Source organism: Mauremys reevesii, linkage group 9 (genome assembly GCF_016161935.1).
Source record: "Mauremys reevesii isolate NIE-2019 linkage group 9, ASM1616193v1, whole genome shotgun sequence".
Taxonomy (NCBI): domain Eukaryota; kingdom Metazoa; phylum Chordata; order Testudines; family Geoemydidae; genus Mauremys; species Mauremys reevesii.
In genome coordinates, this window is record NC_052631.1 from 5,770,397 (window position 1) to 5,789,916 (window position 19,520).

At 42.0% G+C, this 19,520-nt stretch overlaps 1 protein-coding gene across 7 annotated transcripts in view; it reads left to right on the top strand.

The window, feature by feature from the left end:
* The window catches only part of ARMC9 (armadillo repeat containing 9), a 121,674-nt gene that overhangs the window by 32,639 nt on the left and 69,515 nt on the right, over positions 1 to 19,520 (top strand). For all 7 annotated transcript variants that reach the window (XR_005584694.1, XR_005584695.1, XM_039488650.1 and 4 more), the window contains exon 10: positions 19,482 to 19,516. Coding sequence is in view for 5 of the 7 variants with exons in the window: in XM_039488650.1 (XP_039344584.1) it covers positions 19,482 to 19,516 (35 nt within the window). In the remaining 2 variants the exon portion in view is untranslated. The remainder of the gene's footprint in view (positions 1 to 19,481; positions 19,517 to 19,520) is intronic.

Here is a 19,520-nt window from a genome sequence, read left to right on the forward strand (position 1 = left end):
ATTATAGAGTAAATATTATTGAATGGCTTTAAACTTTAACTGTACATGTGTTTTATGTAGTTGAATGTTCTCGTTTCTTGTGACAAACAACTTTAATATTAATTAAAATATTGTGTGCTATTACTTTGTCTTTCATAAACTAACGTGATAACTTTTCCCATTTTTTTCGCCATGACAGCACCAAGTCTTCCTCATTGTATAGTGATAGTTTTTGATATGTAAAAGGAACAACAAAAAGAAGCAAGAATTCTTGCTGATCTGTTTCATTTGCCATTCCAGCTGATCTTTATAATGACAATATATAGACTAGTTGGTTGTACAAAGAGGAGAGGATTGTTTACATGTTCCATACCCTTTTTTATGTTCTTGTTTAGGAGAATGGAGTACGCCTCACAGATCACCATGCTCAATTAGATCTCCTTTGCTTCAGTGTACCATAGTGGTCAGGATTGCTTTCTCTGACTTGCAATATAAAACTTTATGCCTCCATTAGCCTTTTTCAAAAAAAAAACTTCCACTATTATAGTTTCACTGGTGCAGCTCATTTAGTGGTAGCAACAGTGGGGTGTGCTAATGTGAACAGGCAAATATTTACTATCTTGTTATTGTGGACTTACTGTGAGCTGGATTAGATGACAGTGATAAAAGGCGGGGGTCTTCTCTACATTCGTACTCCCCTGTTACTGCTATTGGCACAGATCCACGAACAGCAGTGTAACCGTAGGTAACTTGCCATACAAGACTAGCATAGATCCAGTCTGAAAGGCAAAAGATTCCTTTCTCTGTCCCTTCTTTAGATGATTTAGGCCCTGGTTCTGACACCACGATGCCTGAGGGCAATATGGGCACTTGGGAGGTTACTGTACAGATGTTTTGGTTTGTTACAATATTTTTTATTTGGTGTATGATATTCTGTTCAGTTTTACTGAAGGTTTTCCACAGTGAAAACACTGCATCTCTGGTGGATCCCATTACTTTCCTCCTGTTTCTACTCCTCGCTCTCTAGTCCCTGAGCTGTGACTATGACCACAGCTATAAGAGAGACAGTTACAACACAGTTGTCACCTGGCCTGATTTACAAGAGGATTAAAATTTGTAGTGTGGGTGGGATCTAATCATGTTACCAACCGAGCCGTTAGCCAAGATTTGGGGACAGGATTAACTATAGTCTGCCCTGCAAATCTTAACCACATTGTAAGCAGCTCCTCTGACTCAGGTCTTGGCTACACTTGCAGATTTGCAGTGCTGCAGCAGGGTGTGAAAAAACACCCCCTCCAGTGCTGCAAGTTGCGGCACTGCAAAGCACCAGTGTGATCAGAGCCCCAGCGCTGGGAGAACGGCTCCCAGCGCTGTACGTTATTCCCCACAGGGAGGTGGAGTACGGACAGCACTGGGAGAGCTCTCTCCCAGCGCTGGTGCTCCGACCACACTCGCGCTTCAAAACGCTGCCGTGGGAGCGCTCCCGCGGCAGTGTTGTGCAGCGCTAAATGTAGCCATAGCCTAAGTCCTTTCATCCTTCTGAACGATAGTTTTTGTTTGTTTCCAATTTATACAGTGTGCCTCCCAGAACCATTCTAGTTGTGTGAACAATGACTAGTTAGAAACTCAAACAAGAATAGTAATGTCAAAAAAGGAAAACCTGCCCAGCCCACTTCCTTAGAGAAAGCTGAAATAACTCGGCATTTCACAAAGTCTGGGACTTCTTCCTTGTCCATCTCTATGATATGCTGCAGCACTCCCAATCTTTGCTGACCCAGAAAGTAGAAGAGACTAGGACTAGAAATCAAATCCAGATCTCCAGCAGGCAGTGCAGATTACTCACAAGGCTGCCGAGGTAGCCTATCACTCTTTCCTTTAAAATTTCCAGATAACTGGTTATTATGCAACTAGATGTTTTGTCTGTCCTTAAGTAGTTTCAGCTTTTCACATCAGCTTTGGAATAAAGCTAGAGGCACTGTGTCCCAAGTGACATAGGGCAGAATCAGCCATCAGAATCTGAGCCTATAACATCTGTGCTGGGTGTGTGTTGGAAGGTCACTTCACTGTTTACTTTAAACCAGTCAAAGAGACCAAAATATGGCCTCTCCAGCTACTCTAGGGGCTTTTCTACATGGTGTGTTAGTGCACACCTCTGGGGTGTCAGTTCTAGTCCTCATCTAGTCTGCGCCCGTGTGGAACCTGCTGGTGGTGTGGCATGCAAGTGGGTGTTAATGTAGTCCTGGGTACTAGGGAGCTGATAGTTTGCACCAGCAAGGTCCACATGCACCAGTTAATGTGTGACACACTGATGCGGACTAGAATTTCCATCCTCACTGGGATGCAGTAACTCAAAATGTAGACAAGCCATCAGTAACTGTCTCCCCCACTTATAAAGCTCTCTCTGACCTCTCCTTTGTAACAAAGGGCTCAGTCCTGCCCTCAAATACACTGCAGTGCCCTGTGTTTTTTGTCAAATAAGTTACTCCACACAGCATGCATGAATGAACTCAAGTGTCAAAGAGCAGGATTGAGTCTTAATGCTGTAGGCGACAGTTCTCTGTTGTACAAAAGAAATAAGGCTGTATACCTTGGAGTACATTCTTAAAAAAGGATTTCCTTTGTTTGCTCTATTTTGTTCCCTGCTCATTGAGCGTTGCTCTCATTTTGGACATAAGAACATCAGAATGGCCCTACTGGGTCAGACCAAGGGTCCATCTAGCCCAGTATCCTGTCTTCCAACAGTGGCCAGTGCCAGGTGCCCCAGAGGGAATGAACAGAACAGGGAATCAGCAAGTGATCCATCCTCTGTCGCTCATTCCCAGCTTCTGGCAAACAGAGGCTAGGGACACCATTGATGGACCTATCCTCCATGAATTTATCTAGTTCTTTTTTGAACCCTCTTATGGTCTTGGCCTTTACAACATCCTCTGGCAAGGAGTTCCACAAGTTGACTGGGGGTTGTGTGAAGAAATACTTCCTTTTATTTGTTTTAAACTTGCTGCTTACTAATTTCATTTGGTGACCCCCTAGTTCTTGTGTTATGAGAAGTAGTAAACAACACTTCCTTATCTACTTTCTCTACACCAGTCATGATTTTATAGGCCTCAATCATATCTCCCCTTAGCCATCTCTTTTCCAAGCTGAAAAGTCCCAGTCTTATTAATCTCTCCTCATACAGAAGCCGTTCTGTACCCCTAATCATTTTTGTTGCCATTTTCTGAACCTTTTCCAGTTCCAATATATCTTTTTTGAGATGGGGCGACCACATCTGCAGACAGTATTCAAGATGTGGGCGTATCATGGATTTATATAGAGGCAACATGATATTTTTAATGAGTCATTTTATGGGTTGGGAAAGTGTTGTGGTGGAATACAAAATTCTGAGGTCTCTGGGTGGTTATATAATTGTAAATCAAAGGCAGAGTGCATCAGTTTGTTGGGTGTATTGTTATCGCACAAGAACACACATCTTAATGTGTCATAGTGTGGTTAGAAATCTGTCCTTCCATCACTGAAAGGAGTCCAAAGCAGAAGGGTAAACCTAAAAGCTAGATGTTCCCACTGGACTGACTTCCAGGATTCAGGCATGGATGTCTCCACAAGCATAAGACTTAGGCCAGGGCAATGCCGTGGACAAAGGGGTCTGGATCTGAGAATGGGAAGTCAAAGCAGCAGCACTGGCAGTTCTGAAAAAAACAATAATGAATTTGAAGCATCTAAAGAGATGATCAAATTCCTAATTTTCTGAAGTTCAGTAAGCTGGTGGGTAAGTTTAAAAATGAATATATTCGACTTAAAGAAAAGAAAAGAAAAGAAAAAGAAAGTCCCACCCCAGGGCTGGTTGTGCTGTGGACTGTCTGCCAAATGCTGCCCAGAGAGTTCCATAATAAGGCTCTCATCTTTCTAATATAGAGCATGAATCAAACTGGGGCATTATATGTTCTCTAGGTAACAACTGTCCTTTGTCGATACTAAAGTACTCAGCGAATAATGGACTAGGATCTCTAGGATACATGTACACTGCAATAAAGATCCTAAGCACAGCCACAGTTGGCTCAGTTCAGCTTACTTGGGCTTTGGGGCTAAAACTAGCGGTGTAGACATTTGGGCTTGGGATGGAGCCTGGGTCTGAAACTTTGCAAGGGCGTGGGTCTCAGAGCCTGGGCTCCAGCCCATGCCTGAACGTCTACCCTGTAGTTTTTAGCCTGAGCCAGTGAGCCCAGGTGAATTGACCCAGGCTCTGTGAATCAGTGTCGAGTTTCCTTTTTTATTGCAATGTAGATGTATCCCTAGTCTCCATCTCTGAAGTCATATCTGTTTAATGCAAGCTAGATGTGACTAACACGCTTCTGGCTAATTGGCAATGTGGGGCTTGATCCTTCAAAGTACTGAACACTCTGACCTAGTCCAGCACAGCTCCTAAGCACATGCTTAACTTTAGCACATGAGTAGTCCCTTTAACTTCATTAGGCCTATTGACATACTTAAAGTTAGGTATATGCTGAAGTGTTTTGCTGGGTTGGAGCCAGTGTGCTTAGCATCTTGCAGGATCAAGCTCATGGTCTTCAGTTGACTAAAACTGGTTGTCCCGGTACTACTTTCTACATTGTAGTATGGGTATGCTTCCTGTCTGTGAGATTGATAGCCTTCATATTGTTAGTGCTTCATAATTCAGATGTAATTGTTTGGGATTTAAACTTGATGTTCAAGATGTCAGCCTCATGAACACTTTAAAAAATGTTCTCAGTTGAAGGAATAATTTTACAAGTTTAAATACATTTGTTTTTATAGCTTTTCAGACCATAGTCCCCTCAACAGTTATTTGGCAGAAGAAAACCAAGGTCTCTAACTAAAATGTTTAATTATAAATGCAGACTGTATTTTAGTTTGCACACTGAGGACCCAATCTTGCAAAGATTCAAGCATGAGTAGTCTCAGATAAGATTATGCACGAGTAAATTACTCTCACACTTAAGTCTCTGCAGGATTAGCCCACTTGTCTGTATTTTAGACCACTGGTTCTCTTCTGTTTTGATCCTAGGTTAGTCTGATGAAAAATATTCTTCCGGTTATTTGAAAATAAAAAAACCCCTTAAAAATCATGCAACAAAAACTAGGAGAAGCCTAGGATTTATACCAGGGGTAGGCAACCTATGGCACGCGTGCTGAAGGTGGCACACGAGCTGATTTTCAGTGGCACTCACGCTGCCTGGGTCCTGGCCACTTGTCCAGGGGGCTCTGTATTTTAATTTAATTTTAAATGAAGCTTCTTAAACATTTTAAAAACCCTTTTTACTTTACATAAAACAATAGTTTAGTTATATATTACAGACTTATAGAAAGAGACCTTCTAAAAAACATTAAAATATATTACTGGCACGCGAAACCTTAAATTAGAGTGAATAAATGAAGACTCGGCACATCACGTCTGAAAGGTTGCCGACCCCTGATTTATACTGACCAGCTACCCTGAGTTAGAATTGTAATCACCTTGTCTTGAGGATTTAATCACGTTATTTGCCACATGCTAGTGAATTCATTGTAAAAAAAAAAAATGTATTCCAATTTTTTTCCATGTGAAGACGAGGCCGAAGGAGAAGCCTTAACTTTCAAAAGACCTTAAGATATTTCTACACTGTAGCTGGAGGTGTAATTTCCATTTTAGATAGATGCATGTGTGCTAGTTTTGGTCAAGCTGATGCACTAAAAGTAGCAGTGTAGCTATGACATGGCAGTACAGGCTAGCTGCCCTGAGGACAACCCTGTCCGAGATTCTAGGTACAGTAAGTACTCATAGACTCATAGACTTTAAGGTCAGAAGGGACCATTATGATCATCTAGTCTGACCTCCTGCACAAAGCAGGCCACAGAATCTTCTATACCCATCCACTTCTATAACAAACCCCTAACCTATGTCTGAGTTATTGAAGTCTTCAAATTGTGGTTTGAAGACCTCAAGCTGCAGAGAATCCTCCAGCAAGTGACCCATGCCCCATGCTGCAGAGGAAGGCGAAAAACCTCCAGGGCCTGTGCCAATCTGCCCCGGAGGAAAATTCCTTCCCGACCCCAAATATGGCGATTAGTTAAACCCTGAGCATGTGGGCAAGACTCGGCTGACTAGCCTGTGCCACCACCCGTGCTTGCTGTTTGTAACGTGCTAGCTCAATCCGAGCTACACAGATATGTCTATCACCTCCAACTCTGTTAGAACGTGGTAGCTAATGCATGCTTACAATATCCCTTTTATCCTCGTCTAGACAAAACTGAAATTTTGTTTTAAAATCACCTTTTATGTTATTCTAGAGAGGGACTTTATCATGGCAGTTTGGAGCATTTAGCACTTACTGGTTTTTTTTAGGTCATATTTTAAAATATGTTAACGCTGAAACACAAACCCATAGAAGCTGATGAGGCACCTAAAATACAAAATATTAACAATGAAATATAAAACACTCAAAGTCAGTGAAACTTCTAAGTATAAAGGTGAAGAGAAATAACTTCCTTGATGGAACCTGTTGTATTTAGAGTCCTGGGCGCGTCTCAGTCATTGCCCTTTTAATGCAAATAGTTGACAGCAGATATTGAATCTATATTAAATTGTAAAGTCTTTCATCTTTAATTTAAAAAGCATATTACATTCTTTCTCTGCCATTGGCTATTTGCTCTTCCCTTGCATTCTGTTTACCTTTTGGGGACTAACCATAATTCTACTTACGTTGTACTTGTCCATTTGGCAAATGATAGATTTCTTTTGGCATAGCTCATAAGGGTCTGTGAGGAAAAACCTGTATTTTTTTTATGTTGACACTCTTGTCAGATGTCAGCTTTTGCTTAAGGTGCTTTTTTATTTAATGACTGCATATAAGTCATTTATTGTCTTAAGCCTCTGGGACTTCGGGTTTTGTTTGTTTTCTTTACTGTGTAACCTAGCATAGTATGTTCCCTTTTCTTGAGGTCTTCCACTGCTTCCTTTCCTGAATAAGCACATCTTCCTTGCTAATGTAAATGTGCCGTTAAATAGTAGCTACTTTGTCACAAGCATTCTTTTTTTGTTTGTAAAATGCTGTCTATAGCAGGTTACCGGAGCAAAGCCAGGCGGCACAATAGTAGAATTCTTGGTTTTAGCTTTCCATAATGTACTCATTAAATTTTCTGTGGGTGTACTTCTGTCATTTAAAAAAACCAACCACCTATTATGTCAGCTAATAGCCTTAAGTAGACTCGTCCCAGGACAAAATAGACCTTTTCCTGTCTTCCCCACTCCTGTGTAGAAAAAAATGCTCATATGTGATCTTGGATAATGCAGAAACAAAACTGCTCTATATTCTAGACAAAGACAGGTTATGCTTACCAGCTGATGCAGAGTATGGTGTGCATTTCATGTGTAACTACTCTCTGCGCTGAGGGTAGGGGAGATGTTTCATGTTTGAATAAAATGTCTTAATTCTGGAGGGAAGGGGAAACTTGGACTCCTATATCTTCTTCCCCTCTCTCCTCCCTCAAATGGTCTAGGTATACAGGCAAACACAACAAATGCTATTTCCAAATCCAAATCATGATGGAGAGTAGCAAAATTCCTGTATCCTTACTAAAATTGAAGGAATAGTACAGTATGGATGCTACTTAAATGAGGGACTTGCAGATTGTAGCATTTTCCTATGTACTTATTCGTCTACACAGGCAGGTTAGGGTGACCAGGTAGCAAGTGTGAAAAATGAGGACAGGGGCTGAGGGGTAATAGGCACCTATATAAGACACAGTCCTAAATATCCAGACTGTCCCTATAAAACTGGGACATCTGGTCACACTAAGGTAGGAGTAACTAAATACTGAGGGCTCCTCTACACACAAACTAAAACCAAAATAAACCAAGTGGGTGCATTTTGTATCATTAGTTATATTGATGCCAGTCTGTGTGTGAACACTCTTATTTTGGATTCAGAATGTCCTGTTTAGATTTAAAAACAACTTCAGTTAAATCAAACAAGGACTCTCTTAATTTGAAATGAGCACAAGCAGATTTGTACTGAAATAACTTAGGGCTGGTCTACACTACTGCGGTAAATCGATCTAAGTTACGCAATTTCAGTTACGTGAATAAGGTAACTGAAGTTGACATAGTTGGATCCACTTACCATGGTAGCTACACTGTGCTGTGTCGATGGGAGCGCGTCTCCTGTCGACTTCCCTTACGCTTCTCAGGGAGGTGGAGTACACAAATGGATGGGAGAGTGTTCTCTCATCGATTTAGCATGTCTTCACCAGATCCGCTAAATCGACACTCACTGTATCGATTGCAGCAGTGCCAATCTATCAGTAAGTGTAGACATTCCCTGAAGGTGGGAATTGCAACTGATTTAGGCTGTGTCTACACTAGCCATTTAAAGTGCAATATGTCCCTTCTTTGCGCTAAAACTGTGGGAACATCTACACTTTTTAATGGCTTGAGTTTCACCGCAAAAAGAAAACCACCTTCATGAGAGGCATACAGTTCTTTCCGCTGTTCTTCTTGTGCAGTTGTGAAAGTGAAGACATATTCTACCTGTGTAAACACCTTTTGTCCTCTGGAGGATATCCCATGGTACCAAAAGTGACCACTCTGGCCAGCATCTCCACTGCTCTGACGCCAGAGAAATGGACGTCCGCCCCTTCCCCTGTAAGCCCTGGGAAGTTTGAAACTCCCTTTCCCTTTGCTTGTAGATGTGGTGGGGAAAGCAGCCAGACAGCAGGGTATTTTTAAAAAAATGCCACGAAATAAACAAGGAAGTAATGGGGCTGCTGGGACAGGAAGCAGTGCATCACGGGCAGGGGCGGCTCTAGGCACCAGCGGGCCAAGCGCCCGCTTGGGGCGGCATCCTGGGGAGGGCGGTATTTGGCTCCGGTGGAGCTCCCGCCGGCATGCCTGCGGCAGGTCCACCGGAGCCCGGGACGAGCGGACCTGCCGCAGGCATGACTGCGGCGGGTCCCGTCTTCTCCCGGCTCCGGTTGAGCTCCCGCAGGCATGACTGCGGCAGGTCCGCTCGTCCCGGGCTCCGGTGGACCTGCCGCAGGCATGCCGGCGGGAGCTCCACGAGCAAATGCCGCCTCCCAGGATGCCGGAGCCGCGGGAAGAGGGGACCCGCCGCAGGACTGGGGAAGGGCGGCGCAGCGCTCCGCGCTGCTTGGGGCAGCCTACTTTGTAGAGCCGCCCCTGATCACGGGGCACTGAGCAGGCATCCAGAATGCCTTCCGCTCACCCCCGTCTTCCCACAAGACCTATTGAGAGAGCTGCACTGTGGGATAGCTGCCCTCAGGGGCGGCTCTAGCTTTTTGGCCGCCCCAAGCAGTCATGCGCGGGAGGCGCCCCGGAGCCGCGGGAGCAGCGGACCTCCCGCGGGCATGACTGCTGGTCCCGCGTGGCTCGGCTGGACCTCGGCGGCTCGCGGGTCTGGCGGCTCCGCTTTAGCTGCCGCAGTCATGCCTGCGGGAGGTCCAGCCGAGCCGCGGGACGAGCGCCCCCTCCGCAGGCATGACTGCGGCAGGTCCGCCGGCCCAGCCCGCGGCCGCAGGGGACGCCCCCTAGATGTTGCCGCCCTAGGCACCAGCTTGTTTTGCTGGTGCCTAGAGCCGCCCCTGGCTGCCCTATAGCGCTACTCTCACCCGCAATGGAAGTGCTGCTAGAGTAAACACTCTCTGACGCCTGAGGAATTAAGTGAATACACAAACCAGCACTTTTCTTTCACTGGTTCCCTATCACTGGTGAAACTTACAGCACAAAAACTCTGCAAGTGTAGACATACCCTTAGTTAGTTTGATTCCAGTTTGTGTGTAGCTACACCCTGACTTTGACCTCTGGGAACTCACCTCAGTTCAGCTCTGAAGCTGCCTTCGGTAGGAAATTGCTTATAGACTAATCCCGCCCCTCCCACCTCCTGCATTATTTCTCACAGTTGTCACACTGCACTTGTGAGAAGTCCCAAGCAGTGCAAGTGAATGCATTGACAATTACATTCTCAGTAGTTGGTGTCATCCAGTCAAGATTGGGCTCACTGGTATCTGTTGCTCTAACTATATAGCGATACAGTCCCCCTAGTATGAAGGCAGTTATACCAGTATGAAGGTGTTTAATACCTATATAGCTATTCCTGTACAGGAAGAAGTATTGGTAGAAGGCACCTTTATACCAGTATGACTGCATCCACATTAGGGGTTGTACTGGTATAAAAATATATTGGTTAAAAAAATCATATCCAGAACCAAAATAATTATACCTGTACAAAAAGTGTGCGTAGACCAGGCGTGTCTGTAGCAGGCCTAACAATGCAAATGGCAACTAGAGGCCTATCCTGTTCTCAGTCCCACAGCCATAGGTACTCATAGCTTTATTGCAGATTTAGAGGAGGAGGAGGAGGAGTTTGCACTATGCTCTTCAAACTCAACAGTCTGTTACTTTTCAACTAATTTGATTTGTTTTGGGGGTTTTGTAACTGTTTTCTCTGTGAGTTATTTCTGTTAACTTATTTTTTTAATCTTCTTTATTTTATTGTATGCCTGTTTCTCCATAAAGGGATATTACTCTCTCAGCCCTTGTGATGACGGATATGTAAGTTTCTATATCTTCTTTATATCTTTCACATTGCCTGCTGCAGCCTGTCACATTCTGTATTTCTCTTCTTGCTCTGTGTATGATAATTTCACTTGCTCTATTTTCATTCATACCGAGACACTGACTGTTATGGACGCTAGTTATTTTTTTAAACCTATATAAGGGTTTGGGGAACCCTTGCATGGAGAGCAAGATATAAATTCCAATGGAACTCATTCTGTGTAATGTATTTGGCACAAAGCACCTCAACTCAAGAGCTGTAACGTACCGAACATAGCTTCTTTATAAAGTGTAGGAGATGCTTGTTTGATCTGTGCAATACTTAGCACTTGGATAACACATTGCATCTTCAAAGTTCAGTGCAAACACTAGCTACCCCCTGCAACACCCTGTTAAGTAAGTCGATAAACTACTTAAGATAACATGGCAGAGATTCACATTCTTTTCCCCAGAAGAGCTACTTGTATTTTTTTTATCACAAACTGAGATCGGGTACTCTAAACATGATCAAATACCACATCATTTTCATTTAAAAAACCAAAACCAAAATAGTTCAGGGAGTGCTGATTGTGCCTTCTGCACCCCAGATGGGCATTTGTATTCTGACAACATTACAAGTGCATCATAAGCATCTGATGTTGCCCACAGACAGTGCATTCTTTGCAGAGAAAGGATATTGGTCTGCTAAACAATCTAGTACGAAATCAAACCATAAAGAGCTACTGACACCTCCTTTAAAAATGTCAAGCAATGTTCTGTTTAGAAAATCGTGTGTGTGTGTATTTTCCCCCTGCACTACTCCTGTCTTTAGTAAGGATGTTTACATAAAACATGATTTTTTTTCTCCTCCATTTGCTGCTTTTACTTATTCCTCCTCTGAAAATACAGTGAAACCTGTAGAGCTCACCCTTAGTGGATAACCTCTTGTTTTAGGAAACTGCCCCAAAGTATCCCTGAATGCATGGGGCCAAATGTAACCTTAGTGTACCTCCATTGATCTTCACCCGCTGAGTGCAAGCCAGGCCCACCTGTACTAAAAGATTATCTCCATTAAGCAATACATTTCTGTTGATCCTTTGAGTCATCGTTTATCATGATCTTCATTTGGTGTTTGACATTCCACTCGCTTCTGCAGCAGCCAGTTGTGAAGTTTTAACAAGAAGGATTGATTTCAGGTGGGGAATTAGCAGGAGTGAAAGGACCCTTGGAGAAACACGTATTGCTTTTTATGCTGATGGTCTTAGTTTAAGATAGATAGAAAGATGCAAATTAAAAAAGAATCCACTTATTTTCAAAGCTATCCACAAAGCATCATTGGTCTCCAGCTAGATGGCATTTGTTAAGCTGTTAGGGATGGTTCTTTTTTTCCACGCAATATTTCAATTCTTTACTCATATGTTGTATACATTCTAATATGCTGGTACCTGAGGCAGCCTTTTAGTGGGATCACACTAACGCACCATGATAATCTTGCACTGTACTTTGGTTCATTTATAACTGATCTATTTTAGAGGATCTTTTTTGTATGAGAAAAGAGAAATTTGCATAAGACCAAATACATGAAAATACCTGCAGTATTATAGGAACTGACCGTGGGCCAGATCCTGAGATCATATAAATTGGCCTAGTTCCAGTTACTTCAGTGGAGCTATGTGATTTACACAGGCTCAGAATCTGGTCCATTACAGATTGCATCTGATTTTTTGGTTGGCACCAGCATATTATGAATAATGAACAAGTTCAGCATCCAAACTGTAGGCATATTGTTTATATTTCAGGGTGCTAGTAAGCTGACCTTTGATCTTGTAATTTACATCTTCACCAGGCACCTATGTTTTTAATTCTGACCTCAGTTACACCTCTGTAAATTCAGAGAACCTGCAAGTTTTACACTGGCTTTTCACCCTAGTAACTGAAATCAGAAGCTGGCTTTCAGCTGTATGCTGTATCACATAAAATAATGTAGACGAGCCAATTGGATGGATGCACAGCTACAGTATTTTCTAAATCATCTTTGGTTTTTGGTACTCAGATGACGTGTCTGTTTTCTTTTATAAACATTGATTTCCCTTTGAGCTTTTATTTTTGTTCAACCCTGGTCACCTTCATGCTTTGCTTCTTTCTGTAATGAAGGGCTGCCATCTGTAGCTACTTTGCATTATGACAGAATTACTTAAGTTAATATGGCAACTGGGTCGGCTTTGGCAAGACCTAACACAGCTACATTAGTCATAGGCCTATGACCCTGCCAGATTGAGCTGTGCTTGGGCTATTGGTTTTTTATTTCCTTATTTAAAGATACCTAGTCTCTGCATTCACTGTGTAGGTTTGAAAAATTGGCTGGCCGCAAGGCACATTTTGTGTGGGATTTTGTACAGAATGAACCCTTAGGATGTCACAGATACATTTATATGCCATATGTTCCTCTTAATCATTCAACTGGCAGCCTGCAAAATACTATTATTCAAAAGGTTAAAAAATATCAGCGCCTATCCCATGGAAAGAAAGATCAGGTGCATGGTGTCAGGTTGAGTAGATGGCTGTTAAAATGGCCTGGCAAGTCCTTTTAATGTTAGCTAATTGTAGCTAAAGAGCAACATTGCACTGGGTAAACTTGAAAACCTGAGGGGAAGCATTGTCTAGAACAGTGGTTTTTAACCTATGATCTGTGAATCCTAGAAGTCCTGCAGACTGTGTCCAAGATTTGCAAAGGAGTCTGTATCTCCATTTGAAATTGTTTAGGGGTTCGCAAATGAAAAAAGGTTGAAAACCAGTGGTCTAGAATTTAAGTTATAAGGACTGTGAGTTAGGGGTCTTTGTTTTCACCTCTCTGCACCTCAGTGTCCCTAGCTGCAAAGTGGGGATTTATTTACCAGCATCACTGGGATTTTATGAGGCTTAGTTTATTATAAGATACTCTGAGATCCTTGAATGGAAGGGCAGCGTATTTATAGAATACTTGGCCTGATGTTTTTGCTGTTTCTCCTACAATAATTTCTGATATCTGCTTTTAAATAAGTCCAGTTCTCCTCCAGAATCCAGTTTCCCCTTCTGCTAGACCCATGATACGTTCAAAATCCCTATGCTTATGACATCAGAGTTTTCTCTGTTGCCATAAAAATAATTATGATGTTAATAGTTCAGTATTCTGACTTCAATATAAGAATCAAGAAAGAGGATTCAATAGACTGTGAGGGATCAAAAATCTTAGTGCCAAATTGGCTCCAGTACCCTCGTAGTCCCATTGAGTGCATTATGCAAAGCAGTCCACACTGGGATCCATACATACTGTAAGTAGATCCAGTTCCCTTCTCCAGGTAAATTCTCATGTCACTTTATACGTATTAGGAAAGGAGCATTGAACGTTAAATGCTTTCCCAGTGTGAAAGTCCATATTTAAAGTGCTTTGTGGAAACCTTGATTACAGTGAGTATTTTATTTGTTACTAAATTTTTAATGGGACCAGTTTCTTTCAGATCTCTTCTTTTTGCCTCCTGTGGTAGTGGATGTTGTGCTGTACTATTGTATGTAGAATGTGCTGCTCATGAACCATAAGGGGTTTATTATGGATCGCGATGGGTTGGGGTGAGAGGTGTCTCAGTGGTCAGACTTACCCGCAGAAATTGCTACCATGCCTCATTATCTTTGAGTCCTTGAGCCCTTGTTCTGTGACATTCCTCCTGAAAATGCCACCTTAAAAAGCAGCTTCATTGTGTCAGTCGACCAGTGTGCCTAATGTTGCTGCTCTCTCCCAGATGTACTGCTTTCAGGGCTACTATATCCAGATGTGACAGTGGAGGAAATGGGATTGTGCCACTGTCCAGAGCGTATTCAAAATACATAACTTAATCATGAGTACTTGAATGCCTGAATTAGATAGACCCACATGAGCTCAGGACCATTTGATGTTTTGATGTCAAAGGGAGAGAGCTAAAACCAGTTTTTATAGTTTGTGTAAAGGTATTTAACTAGGAACATGTCCTGAGACTGGAACCTCTCAGATCAATACCAAACAGAATGAATTGAAGTAAGCAAACAAACAAACACACACATTGTGAAATATGCAGGATGTGATGAGTGGAGTGGGGCTTGCAGTATATTTGATTTGGCAGGCTTAGTTATAGGAACTTTGTAAGGTGTGTGTGTGCATGCCACTCCGAGCTTACTGTGGGACAAAGCACCTTGTAGCTAAGGGAACAGCACTTTTATGGGTTACTGAGTAATAAAACAGGAGTTAAAATTGGAATATTATAACTAAAAGGATTGATTGCTCTGCAGTTCTTTCTTTGGTTATAAAGCCCTATTGAAGAAGGCTGTAGAGTTCTCAGTAAAGTCTGTCTTTATTCATAGAGATGGCACAACTTTAAAAAAGAATGAACTGTGGTGGCCTTATACCAGAATATGTTGTTCCAAAATTGAATGTAAGGCATAGAACAGTATTAAGATTTCACTTAAGATCTCTTCAGACCTAATCAGCTGTGGCCTGAGAACACAGTGGTGTTCAGCTGTCCCTCAGCATACAGTATGACTCAGATGCTTGTCCAAGGCCAACCGAAAGCATCATGGAAACTGAACGTATAGCCCTATAAACCATGAGTGTTCTAGTAACAGCACTGGCTAGCTTTCAAATGGCTTTCTGTAGAAATCAAATAACTTACTAGCTATGTTTTACTGCTGTTCTTGTTCTCATAAAGTTATTTAAAAATATAGGACCAAACAAGTTCCAAAAATAAAACACATTTGTTAAAGAATTATAATTATTATTTATTTTAACTCATGTTAACCTAATTTCTGTATCAATGTTGTTCCCTGGCAGAGTCAAACACGGTCTGTTTCCTGCTTGTGCATTTATTTAACAGCCAAGGGCATTCATTTAATTTTATTGCAGTACCCATCCTTTACCTAGCACTTTTCATCAGTAGATCTCAAAGCAATTTACAAAGAAAGTCCAGTATCATTATCTCCATTTTACAGATGTGGAAGCAGAGGCCCAGAGAGGTGAAGTGACTTGCCCAAGATCACCCAGCAGGCCAGTGGCAGAGCCAGGATTAGCACCCAGGTCTCCTGAGTCCCTAGAGCTCTTTTCACTAGGCAACACTGAAATGTTGCAAATTGGCTTTTGTCAAAGTAATCATACATCTGGGCACAAGGAATCCACCATCTGTGACAAGATTAAATTCTTCATGGCATCTTGAATGATTCCATTATTTGCCATTGATGCTTCTAAACTATGTGCAGCCAGATTCAAAAGCAAAAATCACCATGAATGTGGTAAAAGTGAATGTACAGCATTAACCCCAGAGCAGTTATGTAGAAGTAGGCATTTATTTTTGCATGAATAAAATGAGCCCATCACACTTGACCCCAAGAGCAGATACTACATTAAGTAGTATTGTAAACCAACTCCTGTCCCTAAAGAGCAGATTCTGCTTACACTGAACAATAGCTTCTTCCATGAGTAGTTCACTTGATTTCAAGGGACGACTCCAGGAGTAAGATAATAGTCAGTGTGGTTAAGGATGGCAGAATTTGGCCCTTAATAGTCTGTGTACTTTGTCTATAATCATACCACAGGCAAACACCTAAGAAAAAGAAATTGGCCTTACATGGTGGGTCCTAGAGGTCAACAAAGCCAGGCATTGTCAGAGAAGTGAATGTTAGAGTCTAGAGCCGTCCACCAAGAGCGTCCTGCCCTCAGCGTTCCGATCTAGATAGGGAGTATCCTCAACTATCGTGGCAGGACTTTGGGAGTGAGGCAGAGTCTCTAGGCTGGCCAGGAGCCAGGCCAGAGCAAGCACCTTGCCAGGCCACATCAAACTGCCTCAGGAAAACCCCAAGTTGTTAGGTCTTTTGATGAAGTTTCTTCATCAGTTGTCCCACTTTATCAGACTGACCTTAAGAATTCCCACCATGTAAGAATTTTCCCACCTCATAGTTTCTGTAGCTCAAAATTAAAAAAACAAAACTCTTCCAAAAACTCCGAAAGAGGCTCGGTTCTGTGTTCCCTGACACGTTTTCATCCACACTATTTATAACTTCCTCTAGTGCATGTCTCTGTTTTGGTTACAGGGGACACATGGTAAGGCAAGTTTGTGTGTTCACAGCACATCACAGAAATTCTGGAAAGGAGGTCAACATTGAGAGAGTCCATCATTTTATTAATAGAAAATGATATGCATAAATCCTGTTATCTCAAATGAAGTTTCCCAAACACTTCAATTTTAACATGCACTAGTTTAGATAAAACAATAAAGCAAGTTTATTAATTACAGAAGGAAAGAGTTTAAATAATTACAAATAATGAGGCATAAAGGTCAGAATTGGTTACAAAGAAATAAAAGGTAAAATGCCAACTATTACCTAACTTAACAAGCTAAGTGAACATAAAGCAAAAGAATCTCTCTCACCGCATGTTCTTTTGCAATCTTACTGGCTGGATGCCTTTCAGCCAAGACCCCTCCCCCAGTCCATTGTTCTTTTCCTTGTCCTTCAGGTGTGGATGTCATGGGCAGAGAGAGGGAGGAGAGAAGTGATTTGAGGCCTCTGTTCCTCATTTTTATCCTTTTCCTCTTCTTTGAGAATCGTCTCCTGGTGGGGTTCAGGAGACAGGAAGTCTGGGGAGACAGGAACTTCTAGCTGCTTCTTTGCCAACATGTACATTTCTCACTCTCACTCTTTTTCCTGCCAAAAAATGGCTACTTAACCAGGCGATAATCCATCTAATTATGTTGACACCTGTCTGCGGTGTTGGCTACACTCTTGTCTCTGGGGAACTGGTTTGAAGCTGTTTCCCTAGACTTGGAACACGTTTTATATAGTAGAATTTTATAACTTTACATACAAAGTTGTCACACGCATTTTAGCAGGACAATAATGTTCAGCGGATTGTGAGTTTTCAAATAGTACCTCACAAGGCATACATTGTATAAAATTTATCCTAGTCTTGTAAAAAGGATGAATGTAAGGATACAGACTATCACATACTCTGCTAGCGATCTGAGGTATTTCCTTTGCCAACGGTGTCATTTGTCCATACCCCTCCCCCTTCCAGCTTACCCATGTTACTTTTCCTTTTGCTGGAACATGCAGTGCAGTCACTGTTGTGCTCATTTATTGTCACGGAGCTGACTAAGGCCTGGTCTACACTGGGAAATTAGTTCAGTATAACTATGTTGCTCGGGTGTGAAAAATCCAGACCGACCTAACCCCCGGTGTCGACAGTGCTAGGTTGATGGGATAATTCTCTACTGCCTCTTGGGGAAGTGGATTACGTACACCAACAGGAGAATTCCTACCATCAGCGTAGGTAGTGTCTTCACTGAAGTACTCCAGCAGTGCAGCTGCAGAATTTTAAGTGTAGACAAGCCCTAAGGTGCTAGAAATGATTTGTAATTTCATTGCCAGCTCAGGTAGGAGAAAGTGGTTTTGGGTCAGGGGAAAGCTTTGTTTAAACAAAACTTACCTTTAATATTTACAAAAGCATCAAGGAAAATGAAAAAAAAAAAAACTGAAAGGTAAAATGAATGTTTATATATAATATGAAACATTTGAAAGACTTTTCCACTGTGAATAGTAATTCCTGCAACATGGGAGCTCTGCTGTCAAGACAGGTTAATTTTAAGGCCTAAGAACCATTAATTGGCTCTTGTGTACAGTATTCACTGATGTAAACATAACAAAAAATGACTGTCAGTGCAACCATAAGCTCATTCCATTTGTGAGAGAAATGTTCCTTGTATTAGTAAGGGATACCTCTGACCATTGTGAAACCTAAGTGTTCAGTGGTACGTGAGATGGAGTCATTCAATATTCTCTGCGGTGATTCCTGCCTTTCGTCTTCTAAACTTCCCAGTTTTAAATCAAACAATAGACATTGATTATATGGTCTCTCTTGAAAGAGCTCGGTTATAAAAGAAGACCGATTTTAAAAGCATAAGTGGTAATGAGAGATTTTTAGAAAGTGAGCTGGAGTAATCATCACAAAAGGAAGAGACTGAATATTCTGTGAATATTTCACACAGGTGACATCAGTGGAATACATACCAAGGAACCCTCTTATGCCAGAACTGTTTCTTCCCAGGCCCACCCACAGTCATCTTTAGCAAAGACCATTTATTAAAATAGATAAATATTATACATACAATGCTGACATTAACCAGTCAGTCTTCTGATGGGTGCTCATCTCTGATCACTGAAAAGGGGCTGCTAAGGAGGGAGACAACGAGATTGAAAATGAATTAAGTTGAGGCAGGACCAGAGACAGGCTTTGCTGCTGTGGGGTGCTCTGCTGACAATCATGTTTGTGTACATTGCTTGAAGCAGGGACTATGCCTTCCTCTGTTTTGTACAACACCAAGCATAGGACAGAGACCCTAGATACAATTCCTGTTGGTTATTTTGTATCTGAATTGGAAACTATACATAGAAAAAAGGCCCTTCAACCGTAAAGGGTATTTTTAAAGTATTGGAGTCAATGAAGACCTTCCAAGTGGCCCTTCATCTCCTTCAGGGGCTCTCTGACCCCAGCTGATTCTTATGTTTAACAGTCCTCACTGTTTACGGTAGCTCACTGTCTGTAAGCCTGTTTTTCCTGCTCCCTGTTATCACTTTTTGTTTTCTTTTTTAAATGCTTGGATCTTCATGAGGTGATTTTTGGAGTATGTCTGCAAGAAGCATCAATCCTGAGCATAATCAAAGGCCTTTTTACTTGGGAGCTAGCATCTGATCCAGCTCCCATTGAAGTAAAAGCAGTCGCTTACCTCCAGCTTTAGTTATGTTTAAGTACACCATGGTGGTAGTGGTGGTAGACTCCAAACCTCCCAACCCCGATGAGAGAGAACACTGTGAATCCAATTAATAAGCACTGCCTGTCTAAAATTTGGATTAACCTATTGTGTTTCCTTTTCCTTTTCTCCAGGCATCAACAATGTTAAGAGCATCTTTAGCCCCTGTGTAA